The sequence below is a fragment of the Tinamus guttatus genome, unplaced genomic scaffold (assembly GCF_059628265.1).
Source record: "Tinamus guttatus ecotype Peru unplaced genomic scaffold, ASM5962826v1 Tinamus_guttatus_pri_ptg000261l, whole genome shotgun sequence".
NCBI lineage: Eukaryota > Metazoa > Chordata > Aves > Tinamiformes > Tinamidae > Tinamus > Tinamus guttatus.
Window position 1 is genome coordinate 1,310,737 of NW_028288795.1, and position 27,444 is coordinate 1,338,180.

A 27,444-nucleotide genomic window follows, 5' to 3' on the forward strand; every position below is an offset into this window, starting at 1 on the left:
ACTCTTGTCAAATGGCCTGTAAATGCAATTAGCTAACAATTTACTTAGGATGACCCAAGCAGGAGAGATCTCATCTCCCCCTCTCATGTATGTGCTATGAGATCTGAAGTAGACAGAGTTTTTACCCCAAGACTAGCTGTATTGGAAGGCCAGCATATTTTGAGGGAAAAATTAAGTGTTGTCCTCCCAGAAAATCTGTATTTTCTGAAGCTAATCACCTGCCTCCCTTGCGGTTTGGTTTCTGACCAAACACACAACACCTACCCACATACCTCAGAAGAGACTCACAACTGCTGTTAAAGTTGCACCGTGATCCTCATCTGCAAGGGACCACCAACAGCAATACACAGTATTTAAGCCCGATCCATTGGTCATTTGCCTTTCATTGAAAAGTAAACATAATCAGAGAAAAAAAGCCAAATTCATTACCTCATCAAAATAAAAAAGTACTTTTCTTCCATCAACTTCATATCTTTTTAATCCAATTTGCTTGTTCATCAAAACCTGGGAAGAAATGAACAGGTTTAGTTCCATCTCATCTTACAGAAAAGACTTTGTAACCACAGATTTCAGACTTCTCCCGAGTGTATGCTTAGGTGCTAGAAGAGAGAGATTTCCTCTGCTGGAAAAATGATGCCTCGGGAAGAGAGGGGAAACGCAAAGAGGGTTGAAATTGCTCTCAGACAGAGGAAATAAACTCCACGTTCCTTCCTATGCTCTCATGAGGAATGCTTGCAAGGGGCACAACACCGAGGGCTCTTCTCCCTTGCACTATGCCCCATTTGTCCTTCCAAATTGAACTGAAGAAGCCTCACATTGCTTTCAGTAGCACAGCTCAAGCTAAACCTCAGAAATCCCCAACGCTTGATCAAGTCTCTTATTCAAACTCCCTCAGACTGCCAGGGAATCACGCTGCTGAATAGCACTGGGGATTCACAACTCCCTTCTCCCACCAGCCGAAAAATCCAAAACATTCTTCTGCCAGGAAAATTAATCCTTACATTTGAAATGCGCAGTGGTTTGAAAGGGCCCAGCCATCCTTCCTGCTGGAGGACAGGGTCAGGCCGGGCCTCTGCTCCCGCCTTCCCTCCCCTCAGGCCCTGGGAGCTGCAGCACACGCGGTCCCAGCCAGGCCACAACCCTGCTCTGCTCCTGTCCTTTCACTCCCGGGAAAATCCTACACCTGGGAGCAGCACAACGGGATCTAGGAGCACTTCCCACTTGCTGTTGCATCTTTACTATTTGTGGGAAAACTATCATCTTGATGTTGCATGACTGTCATGTTAGGCACACAAGCACTGAATCAATCACCATTTTGATAAATTCCATCCAAAAAGCACATTGTGAGTGCTAGAAACCAGGAACTGGGGAGGAGGATGGTCTCTGGAAAAGGGCTCTTGTGTTTGAATCACAGTTTCGGGAGTGAAGTAAAGACCAGTGAGTTACAGCTGATACTTTAATCCTGTTCTCCAAGCTGCTCTGTTACCTTACTCTGTCAGCCCATCTGTTTGAGACAGGGATAATATTTACTTCGCTTTTTTTTTTTTTTTTGTAAACTGTTCCTAAATGGTTTTGGAATCCATGAAAACTTTGCAAAAGGAGCACAAAACCTTAGTATTATTCTGTATTAGGAAGAATGACGTGAAGCAAAGCGCATTCATACTGCCGTTTGCCCAAACCTGTTACCACCGTTCTTAGCTGCAAATTTTTTCAGCACAGCTTCTCGTTGTAAAAGGCTGCTCAAAGCTTCCTGCTATTACTGTAACAAGCAAAGGAACATGTGTTTAAGTCCCACACAATATGGAAAGGGCCAATTTAATTTGTCCTTATAATTTTAGGGGCCTGGTGGTGGCTGTTATTACTCAGCAGTAGATGGCTGCAGACAGTCCTTTTATGAGGGCTTGGAGGGGCTGGCGCCACCGGGAAATGCTCGGCTCAGCTAAAGTTGCATTTTTCTGGTGAAGCTTGATACACACCAGCCTGCAGCGACCTGCTGACCCTGTCGACACCCAGCATTATTAGAAGGATTTGTGGCTGTGCAGCCGGGGGCTGCCGGCCCCGAGCAGGGGAGCATTCATTAACCAGCAGTGCCCCGCGCTGCGCGGGGGTCCCTCCGCGCACACTGCTCCCTTGTGAGGGCAAACAATGAGCAAGGAACCTGATTTACAGCCCTGCTGCTCCTCACCGGGCGCAGAGGGAAGGGGCTAGCAGGAAAAAAAAAGAAAAAAAGCCAGAAGGAAAGAACCATGCAGCAAGGGGAATGACAGGGCTTGCCTTTGCAGAGCAAAGTGTCCAAAAGACCGAACCGGCATCATGTCTTCAATGGAAGAGCTTCATTTTCATGAGCTTGATTTGGATACAAACTTGGTAGCCAAGAATAAATTATATTCTATTACACTCTTCACTGTCTACCTGTATGTTTGAGCTTTGTCCCTACCTTTCATTTTGTACGAGCACAAAGGATGTCTGCAAAAGGAAAGAGCAAATCCACCTCTCCAAGGGAAAACATTCCCCCTTGGAGATGCAATATCCTTCCCAATTCCTGGCAACACACAAGGAGAACAGAGGCACTGCAAACCAAAGTGATCTGAAAAGATGATATTTAATTCATTGCAGAACTGGGATTAGAGTCCCCAGGGGAATGTACATCCTGATGTTAATCGTGTATCACGATGTCTTCTGGGTTAGTGCAAAGCATCAGACGTTGCCCAGGAGCAGATTGCTGCACGGGGCTGCCTTGGAGCAATAACTTAATACAAAATAGGCACGTCTGCTTTGCAAGTCTCTGCCAGGGTTACCGGGCTGACCCAGCCATGCCAACACGAGAGAGATAACCTGTTCTTCTGCTATTTTAAAGATTTCAATTTTAAAGATCTCCCCCTTTCTTTCCCCCCGATATTATTCGCATAAATTACTATGAAAAATAACTTCTATGGGGCACATCACAAACAACTGTCACTCTAGCACTTGAGCAGGAGATAAAATACAGAATACAAACCAGAACCACAACAAGACCCTCATCTTCCTTCCTTCTTTCTCTTACTGCAGAGATTTTGGAAACCTCCTACCAGCAGTTGTGACTGATCTGAATGACAATATTCTGTTTAAAGGCACAATTTATTGCGTATGAGAGAGAACAGGCTCAAATCAAGAGGCAAATAAAAATTGCTGTATTTTATACTCATGTATTTGAAATAATCAAAAATACCAATTCTTAAAAAAGTAATCAAACACCTCTCCTTAATATTGAAAGGATCTAATTTTGTTCTTAGAGACTAATGTGCAAGTTTCTCAGCATTCACTGACAAACCTGTAAGAACCATCTGACAGCTTTTGCTATGGATTGTAAGCCCTTGAGAAGAAACAATTGCCCTCATTTTCAGCAAGAAAATGCTATAGTGCTTAAAACAAATTAGTCAAATCAAGTAAAATCCTTGAGAAATCAAAACAATACGCACTTTCCCTTTGAAATGGGATGTCAAGTAAATCTGCCAGTTCTAGACTATGATTCTACTTCAAATTCCCTTTTTTTTGTTTTTTTTTGGTTTTTTTTTTTGCATATTGAAGATAAGGTTAAAGGAAGATATCTTTTGGGAAAACAAAAATATTTTTCTTCACTAATTCTCAAGGATCAAACTTAGTTCCTTTAAGCTCTTCTTCAATTACACCACCCTTAAAGGGTAGCAGCATTAAACAAAACAAATAGAAAAGTGAATACCTTGTAATGCTTTGACAAAATTTAAAGCAAACAGATGAATACGGTACATCTCCCCTAGAGGCCTGCCTGGGTAAGAGGCACATTCTGTCCACCTCAGTTTGGCTTGCAATAAATATGATGTTCTCCCAGAAGGAAGACAGGGGAAAAAGGCAAAAAATTCCAAGACACAGAGCCTCCAATGAAATGGAATCCAGATGTTGGAGATATCACAGCCTACTAAGAAGCCATAAACAGCTCCCGTTAAAGCACATTTTCACTTCAGCATTTCCAAACGGGTCTCATTTAATTACCGAGAGCGGTGCTCAGTAATAAACCTTTATTTGGCTACGTTAAGTAAATTTGTAATCTTACTCAGAACATCTGTTTACTCATTTCAAAGAAACATTTTTTGACAAGTGAAATCTCCTGCTCCCCCAATTGTAATTGCATCTTTTCAGACCTCTAACAATGGCATTTGCTCCCTACTGCTTCCCAAAGGAAATCCCTGCCAATTAGGGAGCTGGTCCCAGCTGAAGATCACGTCTTGCACCCTCATTGCAACATCTTACCTGCTCTAGGCTCTCAATATCCGCACGAAACCCTGAGAACAAGGGCACTTCCAAGACAGCCATGTTAGAGGAGCCAGAGTGCAGCCACCTTCCAATGAGAACAGAGAGAGGGAGAAAAGGATGAGAACAAAATCATAACCGAAGGTAACAAATGGTACATGAGACATCTCGGGATGGAGCACTGCTGAAAAGTTTCAGAGAAAAAAAAAAAAAAAAAAAAAAAAAAGATTTGGGCCATTGTGAAAGATTCCCATTTTTGCTACATGGTGGAAGAGGTGATATTGCTACAAGGAAGCTCTTCCCATTTCCCAAAAAAGGTTCTCTTTTCTCACAAATAGTCAGCTTTTAGCCTTCTTCCATGGCAGCTAGTTCAGGGCTAACAGAAGTTGCTCAGAATGTTTCCTCTGCCATCCTTCGATGCACCCTTCCATTCAAACATGGGAGCAAGGGACAAGTGTGCTGGCTGAGATAAGGTTCCATCTTTGCCTGCAGCCCCTGCAGCTAACTGTTCACAGGGCTGGACTCACTGCACCGCTTTGCCTCCTCAGGAAGGAAGGAGACAGAAGGAGATAGGGCAGCAAAAAATTTCTATTTCCATACATTATATCTGAGCTGTTCACTTGACTTCTGTTGTTTAAGTGATACTCTAGTCCCAGCACCTGCTAGGCCCACTGCAGAAAAGCAGAACGGTTATAAAACTGAGGAACAGTGTTTTCTGCTGCACAGGGAGTGCTCTAAGCCCTCCTTGTTTACTCCAGTTGTGGATTTCCTTCTCTCAAGCCAACTTTTCTATAAGTTCCTTAAAAAACAAAGCGTTTGTAATGAAATCATCAGCTCCCAGTATCTACAGTAGCACAGTCATGTTTATGCAGAACATAAATTTAAGTGGATTAAATACAGGCATAATCTATTCTTGCCAATTTCTGTCCATCTACAGACAAGCTATTTTCTCTTAATACCTTCAGTTTCCCAGTCTATAAAATGGGGATAATGCACTTTGTAGAGATATCACCAGTTTTAAGACCCAGGGATGAAACCTGTGGCGCTTTAGCATCATACATTGTTCTGTACGTTTCTCTATAAGCAGATAAACAATCAGCCTTAGAGAACTTGTTAACAAATATGCACATATATTGTGCCATTACTATAGATTCCAAACTGGTACCATTGCGACCAGCATCTTTCAGTGGATGTTGATACACCAAACTGAACACAGCTCAAACAGCGAGGATGGGATGTAGCCTGGTACCTTGTGCATGTCTCCAGGATGACTTTATATTCCTGATGATCTTGATCTGACGCTGGGTCATCGTCATCCACCAGTGTCCTCTCTCTGTGCAAGGCTTTGGAGCGATTTTCATCAGGAGACACAGACCGCAGGAGATTTGGAGCCTGAAGATGCTGCTCTGACTTTGGTTCCTTCAGGTTAACCAGGAGCTGAAAAGCTGGTTTGGCAATAGGATCAGGCACATTGTAAGTGACATCAATCTGCAGCACAAGAGGGAAAAATAAAACATATTAGAGGTGTCTTTCAATACCCAAATCTTCTGTATATCTGTAAGTGTTCCTCACAGACCAGCATGAACACTAGACCTCCTCAGAGCAGGGCAAGCACAAAGCTAATAAAGGCTTTACGGGATAATTACATGCAGACAAAGTTGTACCAGATCAAATTCACTCTGGTACAACCATAGTTACTTCTATGAATTGAAGTAACACCCTCATATGGTAGTTGTTTAGCAAGAAACTCAAAAACATTAGATTTTAGGGATTCGATTAGGGATTAGAAAATAACAGACTGTATCAGTTTAGAGATCACCCAGTCACACACTTCCTTCAGCCTCATGGCAACTTTACCTGCATCAGACAGCAGCCTTCACCTTTGGCACTCACAAACAGCCCTGTCGGGATACTGGGGATCTGGGGAGAATCCACAGTTAAGACACAGAAAAGACATGGCACTCAGAATGGATATTAATACCAATTTTAGCTGTATTGTGTATGAAAGATCTTTCCAGCACTAAACAAGATGGTACAAGGGAAACAAATGAGGCCCGTTCTTTCCAGCACTTACTCAGTGTTTAACCCACACTTTGTCATTACTGAACTTATCTGAGTTACCATTTAGAATCCAGCCCAGACAGAATACTGGCAATTTGGTGACGTTAACACAAAGCCACCTACCACTGCAGTCTGGAGGACTTTTTTATTCATCTTGTTAAGCTCAAATGTCTCCTGGTAGTCTAGATTAGTAGAAGCCAAGGAAATGGTAAGGTTGACTCCTCCAACATAAGAAAGGATTGCATATTCAGACAGAGCCTGCAGGGCTACACATGTATCCTAGAGATGAGAATATGCAGGGATCAGAATAGCAAAGAAAACAGCAGTAAACTTACTAACAAGTTGAAATTATTTTTTTCAGAGGTGACCCACCTGAGTAGATGAGAACCCTCCAAGTGCATTTCTCTGCTGTGAGAGCCATTTAACAACTGGGAGTGCAGAGGCCACATCTCCTAGGAGCGTGTATGTCAGAAGAGCATAAGACGTCATTTCCACTTCTGCAGAAACAACTGAAAGAGGTGGGGAAATGGAGAAGGGAGGAAAAAAAAAATCAGGCTACCAACTAGAGCTGAGAAGGCAGGTTTAGAGGTACTTCTTTGAAGATTCATTAACTGAAAAAATATTCAGTCTGTACAAGAAAACATGAAGAGAGATAAATGAAGTAAAAATATGTGTGCACCCAAGAACCCATCACCTTTCAAAATTATTTTTGCTTCCAACACAAATTTCTACCTTCACACAGAGAGCCTTTTTTCTGCTTCAGTGTGTAATTTCTTTCCCTCTTCAGTTCTACTCTCTGCTATCCCTGTCCTAGATTTTCATAGGAAGTCTAATTAGTCCCTTCCTGAAAATTTGTTCTCTTAAAAACTGTTGTGCCTTCTAGTCAGATGTCAGTGATTTTAAAATTATAGTGTTATTTATTATTATTATGGCTCTGATTTGTAAAGTCGAGGCCAACAGTGCTGAACTAGAAGGCAGCAGCCACTGGCCTGCTGTTGCAGCCATTCTTTTATCTCTGTCTTTGCAATGCTGGTACCTGATTGAGAGAGGCCATCGTTAAATCCCATGAAGGTATCTTCATCAGTAACCAGAGTTCCTGTCAAGCTCCAGTGTGTAAAGCCATCTAGAACAACAGGAGAGTGGAATATGTAAGATATACTGTCTCTCTATTTAGGCCAGTATCCTCTGGGCAGGGGATGCAAACTCCTTCTCACTTGACGATTACAAAGACATGACAAGTGAGATAATTCCTGGATTTTGGATTAAAAGATACTATCAGAGTATCTGACTTGTGTTACTAAGCAAATTCTGTCATACTGACAGGAATGTGACTGCCAAGCCTCTAGTGCAGTCATTTCTTCAGCATGAGCTGCACCCATTACACTCAGCCTTCTCTCCTACAAGAGGGTGGCCACCCTAAGGACCCGCCTAGATGGTTCCGGGATGGCCCGGGATGCCCAGTACCTTGGGTGATGGCCATGCTGTTCATTTTGCGCAGTGTCACCGAGGCGGAGGGACTGTGCAGCAGTGTCAGGGCATACGCAGTCAAGGCGGTGGTGTAGGGATCCTCTGCTGAATATAAGTTGGACTCTAAGAAGTGTTTTGCTTTGGCAACAGCTGTTTCTTCTTCCTGTATTTGAGGGGAAGAGCCCAGACACGTTGCTAGCCTCTGCACCCCGCCAGTTAGAAGCACTACACTTCTTATGATTGTGTGTCCATGAAGAAAACTAGGAAAGAATTTTGCTCTGTGCAGAACAAAACCACCTCTTCCTTTTCACCAAGACACACACCAAAATTTTTAAAACAGGAATCAATAGTATAGCGTGAATCACTTCAGCTAACACTGTCCCCCTAAAAGGCTGAAGAAGTTTCATGGCCCTGCAAGGCAGCAGATGAACAGGGCAGGAGGGAGCTCTGCATGTTTGATTGCGTTCCTGACACTCCGGAGCGTCTAGCAGACGCCAGAGGATAATAAAGGCCAAGGTTCCCAGGGGTCCCTGCAGCCAACAAACATGTTTTATTAACTCCCTCGATGACCTCACCGTGCAGGAACGTGGCTCTGATAATTTATAGAAACAATTTAATTGGACTTGATGTAATATGGTTTCCTTTGATTTCCCTGTGGCACTAACCTTCCCCTTCCTCATTTCCTAGCTAAGATCATTAGCAACACTTGCAAATCTCCTCTAGGAAAACCATTAGATCCACAGAAACTGTGCACTTCCAGCAAATAAATACTCTGGGGTTGTCCTGACTCACAGCATCCCAGAGGGAGCATCACATCACTTTGGAGACACACACTGCTGACAGGGAGGCAGCAAGTTCCTCTGCTATCACTTGAGGAACTGTTTTTTTAATAGGGTTCAGTGCCCTCTACTCCCACAAGAGCTGGGGGGATCTGCATGCAGCAGCAGCCCAGTCCCACCCTGAGCTCTGCAGAGAGGCCAGCAGAAAGCTAAGCTTATCAAAGAGGTTCTGAGCAGATACTGCCGTTTGCACTGGCTGTTTCTGCAGTCCCCATAAACCTGCTGGGTTTTGCCTGAATGGGCTATGGTGCTTTCCAATTGCCAAGACCTGCTGTACAACCCACTGCACCTCCTGCTTTCATCTTCCAGTTCTCCCTGCACACACCTACAAACAGAGAGCTGTTCTCATGGACTAGTCAATGCATCTCCAAAGAGAGATGCTCCTACCCTTGGGAATGTTCAACTGTGATGTTATCTGAGATTCTTCATTCTACTGAATTTGCAACTGGGCAAAAATTCCAAGGAAAACAACACTGATGTTACCCTGGGTTTTAGAAAGGAACCTCTAAGAAGTCTGTTGTATTGGAAAAGATCTCTTTTAGCTACTTCAAAGCTTATGCAGTGCAACTGCATATTCCTACATAGTTTTTTTATTTTATTTTTTTCCCTGCCTGTTCCTATTCTCTCTCACTACAGAAAAGACCAACATTTCTATCCAAGGTCTCTAGTCCAGCACATCACAGGAGTATGGCTCTCCAAAGACACTGTAATCTAATAGCAGTAGCAGTTTGGCCACTGCAACAGAGGCAAGACTGCACAAGATTTCTGGATCCCTCTGAAGGATTCCTGTGGTTGAAGTCTGTGCTGTCCTGGTTAAACTACTGGCGCTGAGCAAGCTAGTTATAATGATGCTGAGTGTATCTAGGCAAGCAACTTTTATCTGCCCAGGCTGCAATTACACCTTGAAATTACAAGCCAGAAACAATGTTTTTGCGGTCCAGGTCAGGGACAGACAGGAATTGCAGGGAGGAGTTTTGCTCCTGTAGAATAAACGTTGAGCTGCCAGTAGGAAGCTGGAGGAATCGCCTTGAACAACTTCAGAACAGATTCCCTACCCTGGAGGTGTCACAGGGCTTTGAAACAGCCAGTGACTCAGGTGCTACCACTGGAGCGAGCACAGAACGCCTCCGAAAGTGAACAGGAGTAAAACCAAGCTTAAAGAAAAAAGGGGAATATTTAGAAATCACAGAACGCAAGAGCTATTTTAACAAGGTTTGTTACCTCTGAAGTTATGCCCGTTTCCAAAAGAGCTGCGACCACATAAGCTGTCAGGGAGATCTTACCATGGATTCCACCCTGGAGGGCAACAAACAAAATCACTACATGAAAACTGGAGAATGGGGCAGTGAGACCATCCTATGGAAAATCTCTTGGTTAGTTTCTTTCCGATATTATCCCAGGCTTTCAAACACAATATTCATATCGGTTTTAAGGAAACAACATCACTTCCTACCTTGCTAAAGCCTTTAAAAATGCATCTGTTGCACACTTTTAAGTCTGCATTAAGTCTGTTTTTTTACCTGAATGTCCTTATTTAGTATCCTGCCCATAGCTGGAAAAGAACCATCTTCTTTCTGATGCTGGATGATCCAGTCTTTTGCAGCTGTTAGTTCTTTTGGGTCAATGAAAATAAAACCACGAGACTGTGCAAAGGACTTGAGGACAAAAGCTGTGAGCCTAAAAATAAAATTTTATCAGCTTTATCAAGAAATGAAATGCAGGACACCATATCAGTCAAGGGAAAACATTTTTAGGAAGCACAAATTATAAAAATCTTCTGTGGGAAACACTGAATACTTTTCAAAAAATGAATAATGAATAAAGGGGCAGTAAATTAAATTGAAATTTATAATCAAAAGAGTTGTCTTAGTTACCACACATTCCAAAAATCAAATATCCTTTTATAGGTGGGCACTGCTGCCCAGCAGAAAGCTTTTAAATTAAGAGGCAATATGCTTATAAATATTTGCAAAGTATTTTACAAAGAAGAGATAAGTAAATTTTTCAGATTTTGTATAAACTACTAGCTTATATTAAAAAAAGAAAGAATTCCAGACACACTGCTAAAGTCTGAGGCTCTATTAGACTTTATACAGAAGTAGGACTTAAGAAAGCAGCAGAAGTGTTTTTGGAATTCTAAACCTCTGACATGCAACAAGTGTGAACTCTGGCCAGCTCTGGGAGACTGAATCATTCATTTTACAGGCCCCTGCGGAATGGGAGGGTAGGAGGCATGCTGCCTGGCAGGGGATTTTTCAAGTGTTAAGTAATTCTGTGTCACCATATTTTACATCTAGGGACTGGGAGATGCCAGATCTGAGATAAAAGTTCACTGTCTTAAGAGGCAGCATCACAGAAACGGTACTTCCCTCAGATGAGCTGATGAAGAAAATCATTCTAAAGGAAAATACAGAGCAGATGGAGAAGCCAAATGACAGCATAAGCAAACAAATGAAGACAAGAATGAGACTGTAGTCAACTGCCACACTAACATGATGCAACATGGAACCTTAAAGCTTAAAGGGAACATAAGTGAAATGAGCTGATCTCTCAATTCCTTAATTTCTGCTTCTCAAACTGTTTTATTCTGAAAAGTCCTGCACGTAGATTCTCAGGGCATAAATCCATACCGTGCCATTTCATCCACAAATGGATACAAGGCATTTGTAAGAAACTTTTCTTACCCCACCCAGACACATCTCTGCCACAGAGGGACAGCGTGATGCTCCGTAGATGTGCAGGTGAGCTCCACTCTCCAGGGGAATTAAGTCTGGGCCCCACACATTGCTACCTCAATTGCACCTAAAGGCCTGGATGTGTTAGAAGTGCTTCAATTGCCCACGAGTCAGGAAACAACTCTTATACACCTATTAGCACAGTACAGAACACCCAGCAGTATCCAAACAGAAGGCTTAGTCAGGGAGGATTATATCTGTTCTCCACTGTGCACAATACCACGATGGAACCTGGAAAATAACTCTCCTCTCCCTGCCCATTGTGTATTTTTCCCATTTAGCAAACACTGAATTTTCTGTTTTAAATAGCAGCTCACCACATGCTCCCCGAGGAATCCCTCTCGCCAAAAGCGCTGTATGAACCATCTTGTCTCTTGTAGGTCAGCTGGCGCTGGTAGCCTGGAAGTCACAAAAGATTTGTGGGAGTCCAAAATCCTCACACAGAGGAAAACAAGTGAATGAAGACTTGAAACATCTGGCACTAGTATAAGGGATTCTGCTACCCGAGGCAACCTCTTATTTTGCTGTGTGTGACACAGCCAGCTCTGTGTACGTATGCTAGAGCTTATCCAGGAATCCTTTCAGGATCTGACACTGAAAATAGAGTCAAAATGCTGCCTGCTAGACTGGCAAATAGGTGACAGTCATTTTACACTAGTCTTGCAGCTCTCTGTTCTGTTATTCTGATGCTCCTTTGGGGTTGACTGATTCTTTATTGTTCTTATTCTCTGTTTGTGGCTTCATCACGCCCCAGGCTGGGTCCCCTCCCTGCTCTTCTCAAACCTCACCCTGCTGTTTTCCAGGCTTCCCTCTAGATGCCTGGACTCACCAGAAAGCTTCACCTTTCTAGTTTTCACCTGTTCACTCATTTAAAACTCCATTATAGAAAAGCAGAAAATATTATTGAGCAGCTCAGCTCAAGCCACTTTCAAAGATTAGAGAAACGAGGGAATTGTTGGGTATCAGCATGTTCTATGATGGCTGGCTAAGTGGTAAAATAGAGTTTTCTGGTTTGGTAAGTCACAGAAGCCTTCTAGATTAAACAAATAGACTTTTCCATCTGAACCTTATATGTGGCAGGGCTCCAGTAAACACAGAAAGATTTTAAACTCTTGAGGATTTCTTCTTTAAGGGTTAATGAAGAGGCAGAGTTTAGAGTCCAATCCTGGAAGGCTTGCAGATTCATAAAAAGAAACAAAATCAAGTGACACTGAAAAGAAAAAACTAACCCAGGCTATTAAAAACTTCTTTTTTCACTATCGGCAAGCACAGCAAATTACAAATGAAACAACTGTTGCCAGGCAAAGGAATTAGCATTGGGCTTTTTCTCCTGAATACAGGGAATATATTACATTTTATATTTACATTTTCAGCAGAGAACCACCTAACCCTGTCACCTCTGATTTCATGACATGACTATTGTCTGACTCATATACAATACAGCCATGTCCCTCTGGGTCATTCTTGTTTTTATTAATGTTTGTCATATTCTTACTTGTCCTGAGAATTGCATTTAATTATAAACTATTTTGTGCATGACTCTTCCAAAGTGAATGTTAAGAAAAACAGTGCATAAAAAGATAGATTGCTTTGAGCTGTTCAAAGAGATAGGACAAGGCATTGAAAGGTCAGGGGGAAAACAAAGAAAAAAACAGCTTTTTGTAGCTCTTGGATAGCTACTTTGGATCCTAACTTCTGATTCTGCATATATTGTTCCTGGGAAGATACTGATATATTGGAGAAAGTTCAGAGAACAGTAACGTGAGAAATTCAAGAACTAGGGAAATGACTTAGGAATACGAATACAGGAACTAAACACATAGATCTTGACTAGATTTAATTTTACAAGACTTTATGAAGCTTGCAAACCCAGAAAATGAGTTACTTAGGGGAGCGGTAAATCAATAACTATGTAAACTAGGAGTTATTAAATGGAAGCATAGGCTACAGCTCAAGGGAGAACATCTTGCCATCAAAATCCATTAACCTGTGTGATGGCACTAAAGAAATGATGAACCCTCATCACTTGGGATTCTCTTGATTAGAAGTGATAATGCTAGTAAAACTCCCTAACTTAGAGCCTTTTCTCTTTCTATAAGCTGTATGTTTAGTGCGATACCTTGAACAAGATAATCAGTAGCTTCACTCTCCACTTCATAGCTGAGTTGCTTGGTTTTCTGCAGATATTTCAGGACAAAAACATTGGGAGCAAAATGGATCATGTTCTGCTCTCCACATCCAAATGGTAATCGCAAAAGATTGTCCAAGTTGTTTAGTGTAGGACCCATCACATCTCCTGTTTGGAAAAGGAGGTGCCATGTTCAGTATCAAGTAATTCTGCTTTACCTCTTTTTGATGGCTTATGATTAAAACCCACCTGACTAAACTAGTTTCTATTAGCTACACATAGTCAGCTTAAATAAACTGTTGCAGAATATTGGTAGTCCTTCAAATTTTCAGTCTTAGCCCTTCAAGTTCTTGCTGGAATAAAGAAGAAATTTCACATTTCAGATTTTGATTATCTGCGAGTATTCAGTTTAGACTACCATTTTATGAGGCAGGTAGGACAAGTTGTGATTATGATGATTATGAAATGCACACTATGAATTCTATGAAATGCTGCCTCTTAACAGATAGAGCCTCTGAAGGTGCCTCAGATGGTGCCACATTAAGTTGTTGTCAACTCAGATGGGTTTCAAACAAGTGACTGGGACAAGAAAAACTTCTCTGTCCTAGAATCAAGTGGAATGTACCTTTGTAACAGCCTACGACTACTTAATCCGGTCCATATTCCTCATATACAGGTCAGAAGCAAATAACAGCTGGAAGTATCTCCTCATACTTGATAACTAATACCTATTGATACCTCCTCATAATTGATACCTATTATTGAAGCTGTAGCTCTTTCTGATCCTGGAATTATGTTGTGGGGAACTCCAAGAGTAAACGCTTCATTGTGATTTTCATCAGTCTCTTCTTTTCTCCATATTTTAAACTCTCCCATTGACCCCCAGCCTGTGGAAAAGCCAATGTACTTCACCTCAAGCTGTTTGGGGACTGTCCACTCCACAATAATAGACTCATTTAGCACCCGAGTACCGTGGCCAACCTGAAAGGTACAAAAAAAGCCCATACGTTTCCAAGAACCCATGCATGTGAGATCAGCCTGCGGGGTGCCCTTGGATCCCATAACCCACGTCTGCACCACACATCTAAGAGAACATTGGATACCAGACCCCTTTCTCTTTCCCACCCCCAAAACAATCCAGGCAAACTGAATAAGAATTCCTGAATACGTGCCACCGGCCTGGCCTCTCAGGCCTTCAATGCAACCAGCACTAAAATTTTGAAGGCCGAGGTGCTGAGTGTATGTGACAAGCAAGCAGGCGTCGTGATGGGGACAGCCCGATCACGGTTTAATACAGAAAAGCAGCAGAAACGAAGCTTTCTCCCTCTACAACACGCATCCTTCAAATCTACGTGCTCCAGCTCTAGCTAAGAAACCAAGAGGCTCCGGACTGTTACATAGCTGTACTCACTACCTGGATAATTCCATTTTTCCAGCTGATCCAGAAGCTGCGGAATTCATCCCAGGAGAGGATACCAGCTGTGTCCGCGCTGACCACTGGCTCACCCATTTTGCTGGTGGAAATCCATGTTTTAGTATTTTGATGTCCACCAATAACAATCTCAGTCATCTCTGCCATGTCATATGGGCCAGAGGACAAGGCCAGGTGAGCGTCGTTGTGTGCTTTCACAGCAATGTCAAAGTGGGTCATCTGGGCAGGTTTCTGCATGTATTGGTACTCATATTTGTTTGGCGTAGAAATGTGAATTTTCTCTAGTCAGAAAAATAATGGAATGTTGTAAGAATTAGACCTCATGTACTTAAAAAGATAACCCATAGCTAACTTAAAATTTAAATAGATGGTCATTTCCTTTTCTTAAGACTTTTTCCAGCTTATCTTAATCAAACTATAAAATATATATGGAGGTGTTCCTCCCTATCTTCTACTTACAACTCCTTCAATAGAAATGGTATTTCAGTTCAATATCACTCAGATTTCCTGCATCTGTATATGATTTTTCAGTTCAAATTTAGTGGTCAAAAGCATTTCTGTTTAGCTTAATGGAGCCAAGGTTGAGCTATCCAAATCTCAGGCAGAAAGGACATACTGATTCCAGACTGAATTTTAAAACATCAGCTAAAAAATATAGTACAGCCACAGTGCTGAATACTTAAACTGTTTCATAAAGTAAAGAAATTTAATTGCCATTTCCAGAAATCACTTGGGCAGTTAGAGCAAATTCATAATTAGCCAAGCTGGTAAGAAAGCCTCTTTATTCAAAAGTTCCTTCTACACACTGTAACTCATCAATCACAGGTTAAAAAGTTTACTCTTTTTTCTACTGAACAGATGGAAACAAAGAGGTTTTTTTCCCCCCATGGGATAAAGCCACGTGTTACTATTTATAATATTAAGTTTGTTTGGTTTAGTTATCTCATTTAAATCAACAACTTACCATTTGGGCAGAAAAACACACTGTAGGTGTATTCTCTTGACAATCCCTCTGGCTATATGAAGACAGAAATCCATATGTAAAAATACAGTGGATTAGTTATGACAGTTATTCGATTTTGCTTAGAAAATACATAAGTAAAATTCTGCTGCAGTATAGTGTTTCCAGTCCTTTACAGAAAAGAGATTGCACTGCATTCTGTTAGCTCGAGAGATTATAATTATTAAAAATCACATTTCTTATGCTGACATAGTAAACATTCCCTGTACAGTTCTAACCCTTTTTCTCCTAAGCAGTATAGAATATTTATCAACAGAATTAAATGGGTCCTTTCAGCATACGTGACACAAAAACGATTATTTGCAATAATGTGAACATACGATGAGTCAAAGATCATTATAATCCAATTCAGGTTTGATTTACTACCAAAGAGCTCTCATGAGTTGCCTATGCATGCATCATGCTTTTTTTTTCTGCATTATTACAAACCCATATTTTCTTACCTCAATAATAACACTACTGCGAACATGATCCATCCCAACTGGGGTCCTTTTATCCATATAATTGTCCTCTGAGTGCTTGCTGTTCTTTAAGGTCTGCATGCCATCCTGACAGCAATTAGTTCCACCATAAGCAAAAGCTTTTGCTACAAAACAGAAAAGCAGCAGCAGAGATTTCAAAATACAAAGACCTTAGAGCCCTGATCTCAACTAATTACCTATACAGTTGATAAGCACCACATGAAGTGTATTTTTCCTACAAGTTCTCGGACCATCAGAGGACAGAGAAACTCCTTGCTAATTTCCAGCGTAAAACAAATTTTACTATCTATAATTATCTGTCATACAAACTCGCCAGTGCATTCTAGTTAAAAAAAATCTGCTTGTAGGAAATAAAGAGGTTTGAAAGATAATTTGCAGCAAGTACAGTGAATGCTTCCATTTTAGGAATTCTCCCACTTGGGACAATTAGGGTATTTGGTGAGAATTTTCTTCTGAAAAAGGAATAAAAAGGAATGCTTGTAAAATTCCTTCAAGCAGTAGGGTATTTTTATTTCTATACTACCAGTGATGTTGCTCAGTCCAAGCTCATTGAAGGACAAAACGACAGAGGTGGGTTTAGCTTCCCCAGGAGCAACACATTTCTTTCTTGTCAGGTGGTGTTTCCCAGGATGCCCAACAAACTTGATGCCTTTTGGAACAGAAATCTTCACATGAACCTGTGAAAATTTTTGAATGCCATTTACTGCAATTTTCATGTGCAAAACTCATAGATGCAAGTAAAAAGATCTGAAAAAAATTCACAAAATGCTCAATATAACCACAGTGTGCACAGATTACTGCTTCCTCAGTCATCCTAGTAATACATTTAACTGTTGGAATTGCTTTCAGCTCAATAATTCCAGAAGGTCAGAATGATACTATCTAGCTAGCTAGTGTATTTGAGAAAAAGAAAGGAAAAGACAGACAAGAACACACTATGGAAAAAGCATGTCTTGGGGAAAAAAAGTCTTTCAAAGTAAGCTACTTTGAGAGAGATTACGAATCTCTCTCAATTAAGAAGCAAATTCTCACTGAACCACAAAGAAGAGTTTTCTAATTATCTTCACCACATTTTTCAGTATTTGGATTTCTGAAGTGTTGTGAGACACTTCAGATCATTATTAGTCATTCCAAATGAAAAATTAATGCTTTTATTAGTATTGCAAAGAAGTATTTTTATCTTGTTCCATGTTTTTCTGCTGAGCTTATCACGGTTATCCTTGCTCCGTATCTATTACGACCTGTAGACCACTTAAGAAATTTTCTTTCATGATGAGACATAAATTTACAGAAATAAAGGGGCTGTTACCTCTACACAGAGGGTTAAGTAATTGTAGACAGTCAATGGAATTTTGGTCTGTTCCCCCCGGATGACGTGGTACGGCAAGGTGAAATCAATGAAGAAAGGTTTGAAAGTCTTCAGTTCTGTTTGACTGGCAATGCCCAAGCCCTTCTCCTCAGACAGACCCACAGCTTCTGTTATCCACGTGGTGATGGAGTCTGGCACTTCCACACGCAGCTGGGCTTCTCCCGATGTATTACTGCCACAGAGAATAGGGAATAACTTGGAGAGGACAAACTCAGGAAATGCTTTTGAATGAAGCTGAAGCGCATGGAGCCAAATTAATTGAGGAATTGCCTCCAAATACAAAGTTATGACACAGTATCACCTATGATTCAGGAACATCAGTGATGCTTTAAATAATAGATTATAGAAAGAAAACATTGAACATTTTAAGTTACAGTGAGCCCTGTGCAGGACTCAACTTGCATGACTAATGAGCAGAACAGCAAGTAGTTGCTACTGCAAAACAGAATCGAACATAACAATCTGTAGTAAATTAAAAACTGTACAGGATTTGCAACCTAGCTATAGAATCACTTTTTAGAAGCAAATGTCTATACTAAGTGAAAAAAGAGAAAGACTTCTAGATCGAAGTCCTAGATAAAAGCAGCTAAGCAACTGTTTATTCAACAGCTAGTGAAATAAAAGCAACCTTTGTTGGAACCTATTGTCCTTGTTATGCTCATTGCCACATTACAGATTGTGCTTAAACATCAGTCAAGTGAGAAATTTTCCAGCTACCAAGTTCAGCAACTGCTCGTCCAGGGGGGCATATTTTGATTCAGAAACATTGTTTGGTTGATGTTGGTATGTCTGGCTCATAGAAAGTTTGCCCAACAATCATTTCCCCCTTCCCCCTGTGCCCCAGTAACTAAACATTAAAAAAAGAAAACAATTTATTTGGGGTATTTAGCTTTGCTGTGCACACTGCAACAGGATATCATAAACCTGGTATCTTTTTCCATGTTTTATATTATAAATTCAATTCTGCTCTGCAGCCTTTGCTATTTGCCTCCTGCAAAGCAGCTTTGGCCTTGCCTGGAACAGAAAACATTTCCTCTAAAGCAAGAACAAAAGCTATTTCATGGCTCAACTGGCAGGGTGATTGGTGCAGTTATGAGTACACCCTAAGGTTGTTTTCTCTCCAGCTCATATTTATTCCCCAGAGCTTGATACACATGCTGCTAACTCCACAATCTTTTGAGAGCAACATGCATCCTAGCTGGCATGGCAGATAAGAAAGCAAGATCTTAAGAGTAAGCTCTGGGGATCTACAGCATAACATGCCTTTCTATGCTGCAATACCTGCTGATTCACATCCAGAACAAAATGAAGAACAGTTTTCAGTGCTTTCAACTCTGAAGGCTATTTAAACTTTAGGAGTCCAATGAAGTGCCTTTACTTGCACCATCTAAATCACCTCTTTGTATAATTTTCAATGAGTCTAGCCCAATATAACTGCAAATAAAACAGGCAGCATATCACATATAGGTCTCCATATTGATATTACAATAGGAAAAGATCAAAAACAGTAGTTTGATCAAACCTAGAGGTCACTGTGCCTTCAAAAAGATAAGCTGAGTTCAGCAGGGTTCAGTCCAAGCAGGCAGCACAAAGATAGCCCCCAGCTCAGGTTACAGAGCAGAAAGCCTGGGAAAGCCCTGGATGCGGCCAAGCCCCATGTGTTTTAACTGCTCGGAAGCCCACGAGTTTCACAGCACTTCCACCTTCCCCCTAAGGGGCGAGTTAGCTGGTACCTGCAACACAAGCTCCAGCCCCGAGAAGCAAAGTCGAAGGGTGTCCCAGCCCTAGAACTGGCTGCATTCCAGTCTGTTTAACCGGACAATTTGTTGCAGCTGATGTTCTTTCCACTGGGATTTCAGCCCATAACCAACATTAACATTATTTTCACACATGAGGGCACTTACTCTTCTGGGCGGGGGGCCAAAGTACACATACATTTCCAGCCATCAGACCCTCCAGCCAGGCTCTAGGAATTTTTAGAATTGGTTTGGGAAGTTGATATTAGGCTTTTGTTTCTTTTTTTTTTTGAGGATTGTATACTGTAATTATAAATGGTAGAAGAAAAAAAAAATTCTTCCTGTTCAAGAGAGCGGAAATCAAGCAATGCTCAGCTCAGTTATTTATAGTGAAATGAAGTGGAGAAAATGCAATCTGCAACTTTTTATTCCACACTCTCCCACTTATAATTAACTGCCCCAGCTTGCTGAGGCCCAAACAGGCACTTCTGAAATTCTTTGTGTATTTCTACAAAGCATATTTCATGCTCAATTGAACAGATTTGAATACACTTACTGCAAATTCCTGTCAAATTTAATTTATAATCATTTACTGAGAGTAAAGTTTACTTGTAAACCTGGAAAAGCCCACAATAATTGCCTCAAATATTTTATCCTAAATGTGCTGTTTTAGGGAAAGATTAGTTATTTGTCTGCTCCTACTATAGTTCCTGTTGTACCAGGTGCAGGCTGTGATTTACGGAACAGTACATTAAGATTTGGAGGAGATGCTTCTTGCATCAGGTGAAAGGGAAAGGAAGGGAAGCAATTCATACAGAATAGCAGTGCATGGCAAGGTCATTCCAGCATTTACTGAGGTAGTTTTGTCACCTGATTGCAAACCAAATTCACTTGTGTTGAACCTAATTCCTTGTTCCTTTTTCCTCAGAGTTACTCCTCTGCTTGTGACACTATGGATGGCAAAGTAGTCAAGAGTGAGAGGTATAACTTGAAGTAAGAAAACGTACTTTGAAGGAGTGGTATAAAGATTCTTGCTTGGAGAAGCAATGAAGAAAAGCTACATAAAAATCAGAGGACACTGATGCAGCTCCTAGTTGGTTTTAAAGAGCTTGGTTTTCTGCAGCTGAAGAGAATACAACACACTGGATATAACTAAGGGAATTCCCTGTATGTACCTGACATTGAGGCAGTGCCAAATCCACGTTTCAGGAAAGAAGGTTCTTTTTCTCTTCTCTGCTCTGCTAGAAAAGAGTAATTAATCCTTGGCAATTAATTCTTTTAAAAAAAGACAACTAGTTACAATGATAACTGATAAATCAATGTTACTACTTGCAGCTCAAATAATTGACTAAAGCACTAGTTTGCACAGACTCAAAAAAAGCAACTGTATCATTCTTACTGCAAAAAGCAATACAAGTCTTTCCTAATGATCCCATGGTTCACACACACAAACAGTTTGGAGACATAATTAAGATCTTCCAATTTATTTCACCAAGTGAAAGCACAGAGGGGACTCACACAGCATGTGAATTCCCATGACATCATGACATGGCCATAGTCTACCAGTTATTACAAGCACTACTTGATATTCCCCTCCCTCCCTTTTACTCTCTAATAATTTCATAATTTGTTTCATATTTCTATCTGTGATTTGTTCACAAGGACAGTGACATTTGTTCAAAGACAGTGAAGTACCTCCAAAACTTACTCGGAGAGAGGTGACCAGCTGGCACAGGGGGGCATAGCCTTAGCTGGCAGCACTATCTGCAATACTTGCAACTTCTCTTTGGGCAACCCCTTATTTATTTTGACCACCAGCTGAGCAGCAAGCAACTCAGTGCAGAACGAGGGCTAGATCTCAAATATTGAGAAGCAGCAACTCATTCACACAGTTTCAAATGGTCCTTTCAAATAATATTACTTTGAATTTTTCTGGAATTAAGAGTACCAGTTACAATTTTTGTTACATCTATCAAGACAGCTGACAAGGGGTTCCCTCCTTCCTCCCATCTAATCTTGACAAAACTAAACAATGATCTGGGGGCACGGGAGGTGAGGAACGGCTGAGAATATAGGGAAAAAATGCTAAAAGTATTGCAAGCAGTACACATTATAACAAAAACATTACCTTGGTGCAATTTTGGAATGCATCGTAGCCACTAATGTCCCAGTATGCGGCTGAAAAGCTGGCACGGCCTCGTCTGTGTACATGCCGCCGTTCTGTCTGTGGTTCAGGCTGACTATGTCAGTCATTACAACCAAGCCAGTTTCCTAGACAATAAACATGAAGACCACAAAACAGAAACCAACATGGAAAAAATCAGTATATATCGACGAAGATTTTTCTGAATGGAATCCCCCCAGCCCATCCCAATATCTACAGGACAAAGTTCCATTGAAATGTATGGAATTTTAAAAGCTATATGGAGTTTCCCTACAGAAACACCCCTAGATGTAGGAAGGGAACTAAGAATGATCCTGCAAACATAAAAGTAACCAAGACACCCCACAGCATGGAGTGGAGGTTGATTCTTCCTACTGTAAATGCAAAGCGAGCATCCTTGGTGATGTCCCAGTGCCAGGGGAAGACCGAAGATCGACGGCGTCTACGTGAGGACATGCCTGGCCACCAGAAATGCCCTTCTTCCTTGGGAGCTCCAAAAGCATCAGATACATCGTACTCAGCAAGCTCTTGAAAAACCTACATAGGAAGGAAAGAGACTGCTGCCCTTTGCAAGCATAAGAGTTTCCTTCTAAAGGTAAAGGGCTGGTATTGAGAGAAAGACATCAGTGCTTTAAGCTGCCTTTTACCTGGCTGGCTGTCAGCTGAAAACCTGTCTTCAGCAAGTAAACACTCTTATCCACAGTGGCAATGCAGACACAGCTCGATTTGGCAGCTGTGACCTTGATGTTCACAACATCACCAGGTCTGGTCTCATTTGCCGAGAGCGTCACTGCAACCTAGGAGTTTAATATAAAATCTCATCTTGCCTCATAGGTGGTGGATAAAACCATGAAAAACAGCAAGACACCATCCCTCCCTGTCCACTAGCTGCACTGCCGATACCTGGTTTTCGAAGGAGGACTTGACAGTGAACTGCAGGCTGTCTGTGACCCCTTCTCCGTTCTCCCTGACGTAATACACCAGCAGACGGCCAAAGGGAGCCATGCTGTGCACTACTGAGAAGTGGAGGAACGTCATGCAGACTTCAACCTCTGCTGCAGGATTACTGGTTGGTGCTAAAAAAATAGAGAATAGTGCTGTTCATCAAAATCACACCTTCTGCCTCCTCTAAACCCTGCGAGGTGCAGAAATCCTCATTCCTTTAAAGATCATCAAAAAAATCACTTTGGAAACTTTATAGAAAGGTGTTTTTTTTAACTGAAAAATAAGGGAGAGGTAGCATATAGGAACCTACCTGTTCCTAGGGAACGTACAACATCTACATCCTTCCCAAAAGGGCTGGCAGCTCTTTTGCTCCTCTGCTGGGTGACATTACTGTGCTGCAATCCCGACAGGACAATGTTGCCTCGCGATGCTACTTCATAGTGCAGAGTGAAGTTGCAAGGACACGTGGACTTAACTGCAATCCAAGCCTCCTCTCCTACCTGTGCTCAGAGGCAGGAAAGATGTGGTTGTTATAATGCACACTTAGGTTATAGAGCACAAGTCCTGCTGGGTCTGAGCCCATGAGAGATTTGGTGCCTCTCTTACAAAATTTACGGACTGAAAAGAACACTATCAGCAGTGTTTGGGGATCCTCCTTACTGTAAAAGGAGGGGTCTGTGTGCATCTCCAATTCTGCAGGTCTAACAAGGAGAATGGGATGGGGGGTTGTAAGCATTAATGAAAACAATGAAGGAATCTCTGGAATCTTGAAAGTTAAGCCTTTTGGCACAGAGCAGCTGTCAGAATTGGTTGAATTTTAGACATCCCTTCAGTAGGTCAGCCCTGAAAGAGATGGAGTGAGGGGTGGGAAGTGTGTCACCTCTGGCATTTCCCGTGGTTTCATTGAGTTTATTCATCATGATTGCTGTCACAGGGTAAACACCAATTCAAACAACTAAGATGCCCTGAAGTTACTGGCAGCAGGACTGTGGAAAATGCTTTCAAATTACACAGGTTCTGATATTAATTTGCAAACCTGTCACTCAAGGAGCTGCCAAACATACAAGAAAGCAAAAGGAGAGCTTCCTTTGTCAGGGCAAATACACCTGATGCTTGTAAAAGGCTACAGAGAAGCACTGGCTTTCTCCACTCCCAAGTCCTTTACCCAGAGGTACCCTCTAAACTGGAGATAAAAAATCCCACAAATATTGCCAAACCCCAAAAAATGCATATCAGTGCTCATGGTGAGGACTGGCTCATGTCTGGCTGGGTAAAAAACCTTCTGTGGAGCAGTTGAATTTCCTAGAAACACAAAATTCTTTATTCTGGCATACAAGAAGTCACAACAGTTGTGTTAAGTAGGATTTATTCAGCAATCTCCAGCTCTGACCCTCTTGCCATTTTAAGCATTTTAAGCACAGCATGCCTAACCAAGACTGAGCAGTAACGTTAAATACTAAAGAAACATTTAAAAAGACTTTTTCTTCAATACTAACAGTGCTATCTTGCCATCGTGTGTGAGTATATATATATATAATATATATATATATCATACAAATCAAAAAAGGACAGCAAAACAAACAACTGCTAGTGATTAGATACAGTGAGAATGCTGCAGAATCCACGGAGAGGTGCCTCGTGACATCAAATATTTGAAGCATTAAGAATTTCCTACTGAAAAATGATGAAACAGTTTGTTTTTTAAAAAATGCAGCTAATTGGAACACCCAGTAAGAGCTGGCAAAGCAGAGAAGCAGTTCCCACATCAGCTGGTCATCCAACTCCTAGCTTTCCCACAGAAGACTTACTTCTAATCAGGTTATAATAAGAACAATGTGTTCAGATTAGCAGTATATAATCCCCTTTCTATTCCTCAGGAATCTTGTAAAAGATTAATTAGCTATTAAACTACTGTGAAATGCAGTGATTACTCAGGGTGCACAGAAATTGCTTATGTTCAAATATTAAGAACTGCTGCCAGTGCCTATAGCTACCCTCTCTCCTCATCTCCACAACATCAAGGCAAATGAGGTGCATCAAAGGCACATTGCTTTGACTGCCAGCAAACAATTATTTGGTGACTGACATGCAACTACTTTAAGTTTTGCAGCAGATACAGTAAAAGACCAGGATCCCAAATAACAGACTCACTGAAAAAATAGTGCATAAATCCAATAAATGCAGCGCTGCCATAATGAAATATGAAGTCAACACACCTGGAAAGGCTTATCTGGTGCCTGGAGCTGGATGTGGCACTTGCTAGGTGAGTACCAGCTACTGATGGACAAATAGTTCGGCAGATACTGGTCCCCTGATGGTTTCCCATCAATCGCTGTCACTTTGGTCTTAGGAAAAAGTGATATTTGAATGTCAGACATGCAGAGGAAACCTGGCTCCTAGTTTCATCTTACCTTGTATCCTCATGTCACATTTTACACTTTGCACCTGTTTATCTTTTTTTGCCATCTTTACATAATAATTTTACTCTTAAGATATTGGACCATTATTTACTACTATGTTAAACTATATTTGGAGAAACATTCTTTTATAATGGTTATAATAATCAATTCTATTGCCATCAGGAAGGAAAGCAAGTGTTTGCATTTATATTGAGAAGTTGAAACTAAAAGGCATTGATTTCCTGTTTGTGGTAGTGATTTATGAAGTGCAGGTTTGACAAGATTAGTTACATTAAAGCCCACTAATCCTATAAAGAGCTTTCACCCACCTCCAGCCAGACATACTGGGCAGCTGTAGGAATAGAAGGGATTTCAAACTCCACCAGTCCATTTCTTGATATCAGTTCACTTGTATAAACGTTGTCTTTTGGTGTTAGTTCAGCTTTGATTCGGATAGTCACTCTGTCAGCAGGGCTCCCATCAGGATAGGTGACTTCTACCTACACAGTGTTTCATTTATAGAACGAGATGTTTTATGTTATTGACAATTATGGTCAACAACAGCAAAAGAAACAGCAGCTGGAAAAAACACACTATAACATGGTGTAACATACTGCTACCAGGTCTGCATGAACTTCTATCAGCCCCTTTTCAGTGTCTCTATTTTTAATCTTACCTTTCCTTTGTAAGGGAGTCCAGGTTTGAACTGTTTCCTAGTATCCTTGGAATACTTGATATCAATCAGCTGTTTCTGAACCGGTGTTGAGTCGTCAAACGTAACCTGTTTGCTCCCATCAGAGCTGGTCACTGTGGCCCAGATATTGACTGTGCCTCGAAAATGTTCTGGAACATCAGCTGGCATCATGTCTTTTACACACACGTCGAAAACAGCAGAGCCATCAATCTACCAGGTGGAGTGGAGAATGGAAACATAAGATTGCAGGCACATTCAGAAAGGCTCTGGAGGGCAAATGTAGGTGTAGGTACTTGTTTGGAGTTTGTAGCAGTATTTTTAAGGATACAGAATGAAAGGAATTAGTTCCTAAAAGGTATGGGGACACAGGGAGAAAGCAACAGTTCTCATTTTCCACCCTCATCCATAGCCTGGACTAGCTCTGTCCAAGCTCCTCACTCTTTTCTCCCTCAGCCTCATATGCTCTAAAAATCTAGCAGACTAGTACTATAATAAATTCTCATCCCCCCAAGTATGGCTCACAGTGTAAAAATAACACATAATATTTTATGTTGAGCCAAATTATCACATTTATTATTGTTCTCCCATCAGTGACATAAAATGGAGCTGTTCTATTAACTTCAAAGAGTGCAGATCAGACATTTTATTGCAGCATTTCTAATTGATCTCCCTCACCTGGGTAGTCTTCAGGACAGGGTGTCCCACTTCATGCCTGTAGTACCCCACTCCGTTTATAGTCATATTGACAATCAGCTTTCCTGTCACTGGTTTTCCAAACGTGTATCTGAAATGGAAAGGAGATAATGAGAAACTTCTTTCTCTGCTTTTCCGACTAGATCAAAACTAAAACCATGCGACTTGCACATCCACAAGAGATAAAAAAGAGGTAATAGGTTTTCCAACGTGTTATTCATAACATGTTTTATTAAGGCTTTTACATATGAAAGCTTTTGATGATGACCAGAAAGCATCTGAAAAGGCCACAAGGGATGAGATCCAAGTTTCAGTGGCTGCCCCATCGTGTGGCTGTATTGCAATCTGTACAGATTAAACTGTTTGTAGTATCTTCCTACCTGGCATGGACAGTTCCCTTTTCACACGTTGAAAGGTCACGAATGTAGCGAGGGGGTTCAATCAGCAACTCAAACTTTGGTAGTACTACAATGAAAAGGAACACAACAGAGCTGTTTCAAGGAAATCTTATAGTTCTGATTATAGCAAAAATATACAGCTCAACAAGATCACAGCCTAAGGTCAGCTGAGGGCATTGTAGATAATATTACACTGTACTGCACTGACCAGAGAATGAAACAACGAAAGTTAGCAAAGCAAGACCATTTTGGAGAGGTGAACTTAGCAACAGACTCCTAGAGTCTGCATGCCCAAATTACTTGACATTTTTGATGCAATATTTCTCAGGTTTTTCACCTTAAATAAAAATATTTCACTATGTTTGTTCTTCTAAATATGCTTGGATAACAAAGCTGAACTGTGTACAACTCACCATATTTCTGAACTTCAAAGGATTTGTTGTACATGTGCCCCTGCATTTCAGCAAAGACAAGCCATTCACCAAACACTGGCTGGTCAGACAAAGGAAAACTCATATTTACAATTCCTGAGAAAGAAGAGACAACACTGAACTCTCTATCATTCATCAATCTGTGTAAAGGCTTGTTTAATAGCAGAATAAGCAAGAATTACTG

At 41.2% G+C, this 27,444-nt stretch overlaps 1 protein-coding gene across 1 annotated transcript in view; it reads right to left on the reverse strand.

Annotated features, from left to right (window-relative positions):
- The window catches only part of CPAMD8 (C3 and PZP like alpha-2-macroglobulin domain containing 8), a 40,085-nt gene that overhangs the window by 6,317 nt on the left and 6,324 nt on the right, over window positions 1-27,444 (reverse strand). Inside the window, exons 8-37 of the mRNA XM_088527132.1 lie at window positions 27,243-27,356; window positions 26,812-26,896; window positions 26,414-26,522; window positions 25,721-25,948; window positions 25,374-25,544; window positions 24,862-24,990; window positions 22,956-23,145; window positions 22,604-22,776; window positions 22,348-22,497; window positions 22,076-22,237; window positions 21,665-21,807; window positions 20,712-20,774; window positions 17,741-17,972; window positions 16,955-17,108; window positions 16,393-16,535; window positions 15,893-15,944; window positions 14,911-15,209; window positions 14,252-14,477; window positions 13,488-13,664; window positions 11,686-11,767; window positions 10,154-10,310; window positions 9,855-9,929; window positions 7,792-7,957; window positions 7,364-7,450; window positions 6,700-6,836; window positions 6,451-6,606; window positions 6,124-6,186; window positions 5,516-5,754; window positions 4,267-4,354; window positions 430-504 (exon numbers count right to left, since the gene is read on the reverse strand). Of these exons, the coding sequence (XP_088383258.1) occupies window positions 430-504; window positions 4,267-4,354; window positions 5,516-5,754; window positions 6,124-6,186; window positions 6,451-6,606; window positions 6,700-6,836; window positions 7,364-7,450; window positions 7,792-7,957; window positions 9,855-9,929; window positions 10,154-10,310; window positions 11,686-11,767; window positions 13,488-13,664; window positions 14,252-14,477; window positions 14,911-15,209; window positions 15,893-15,944; window positions 16,393-16,535; window positions 16,955-17,108; window positions 17,741-17,972; window positions 20,712-20,774; window positions 21,665-21,807; window positions 22,076-22,237; window positions 22,348-22,497; window positions 22,604-22,776; window positions 22,956-23,145; window positions 24,862-24,990; window positions 25,374-25,544; window positions 25,721-25,948; window positions 26,414-26,522; window positions 26,812-26,896; window positions 27,243-27,356 (4,325 nt within the window). The remainder of the gene's footprint in view (window positions 1-429; window positions 505-4,266; window positions 4,355-5,515; window positions 5,755-6,123; window positions 6,187-6,450; window positions 6,607-6,699; window positions 6,837-7,363; window positions 7,451-7,791; window positions 7,958-9,854; window positions 9,930-10,153; window positions 10,311-11,685; window positions 11,768-13,487; window positions 13,665-14,251; window positions 14,478-14,910; window positions 15,210-15,892; window positions 15,945-16,392; window positions 16,536-16,954; window positions 17,109-17,740; window positions 17,973-20,711; window positions 20,775-21,664; window positions 21,808-22,075; window positions 22,238-22,347; window positions 22,498-22,603; window positions 22,777-22,955; window positions 23,146-24,861; window positions 24,991-25,373; window positions 25,545-25,720; window positions 25,949-26,413; window positions 26,523-26,811; window positions 26,897-27,242; window positions 27,357-27,444) is intronic.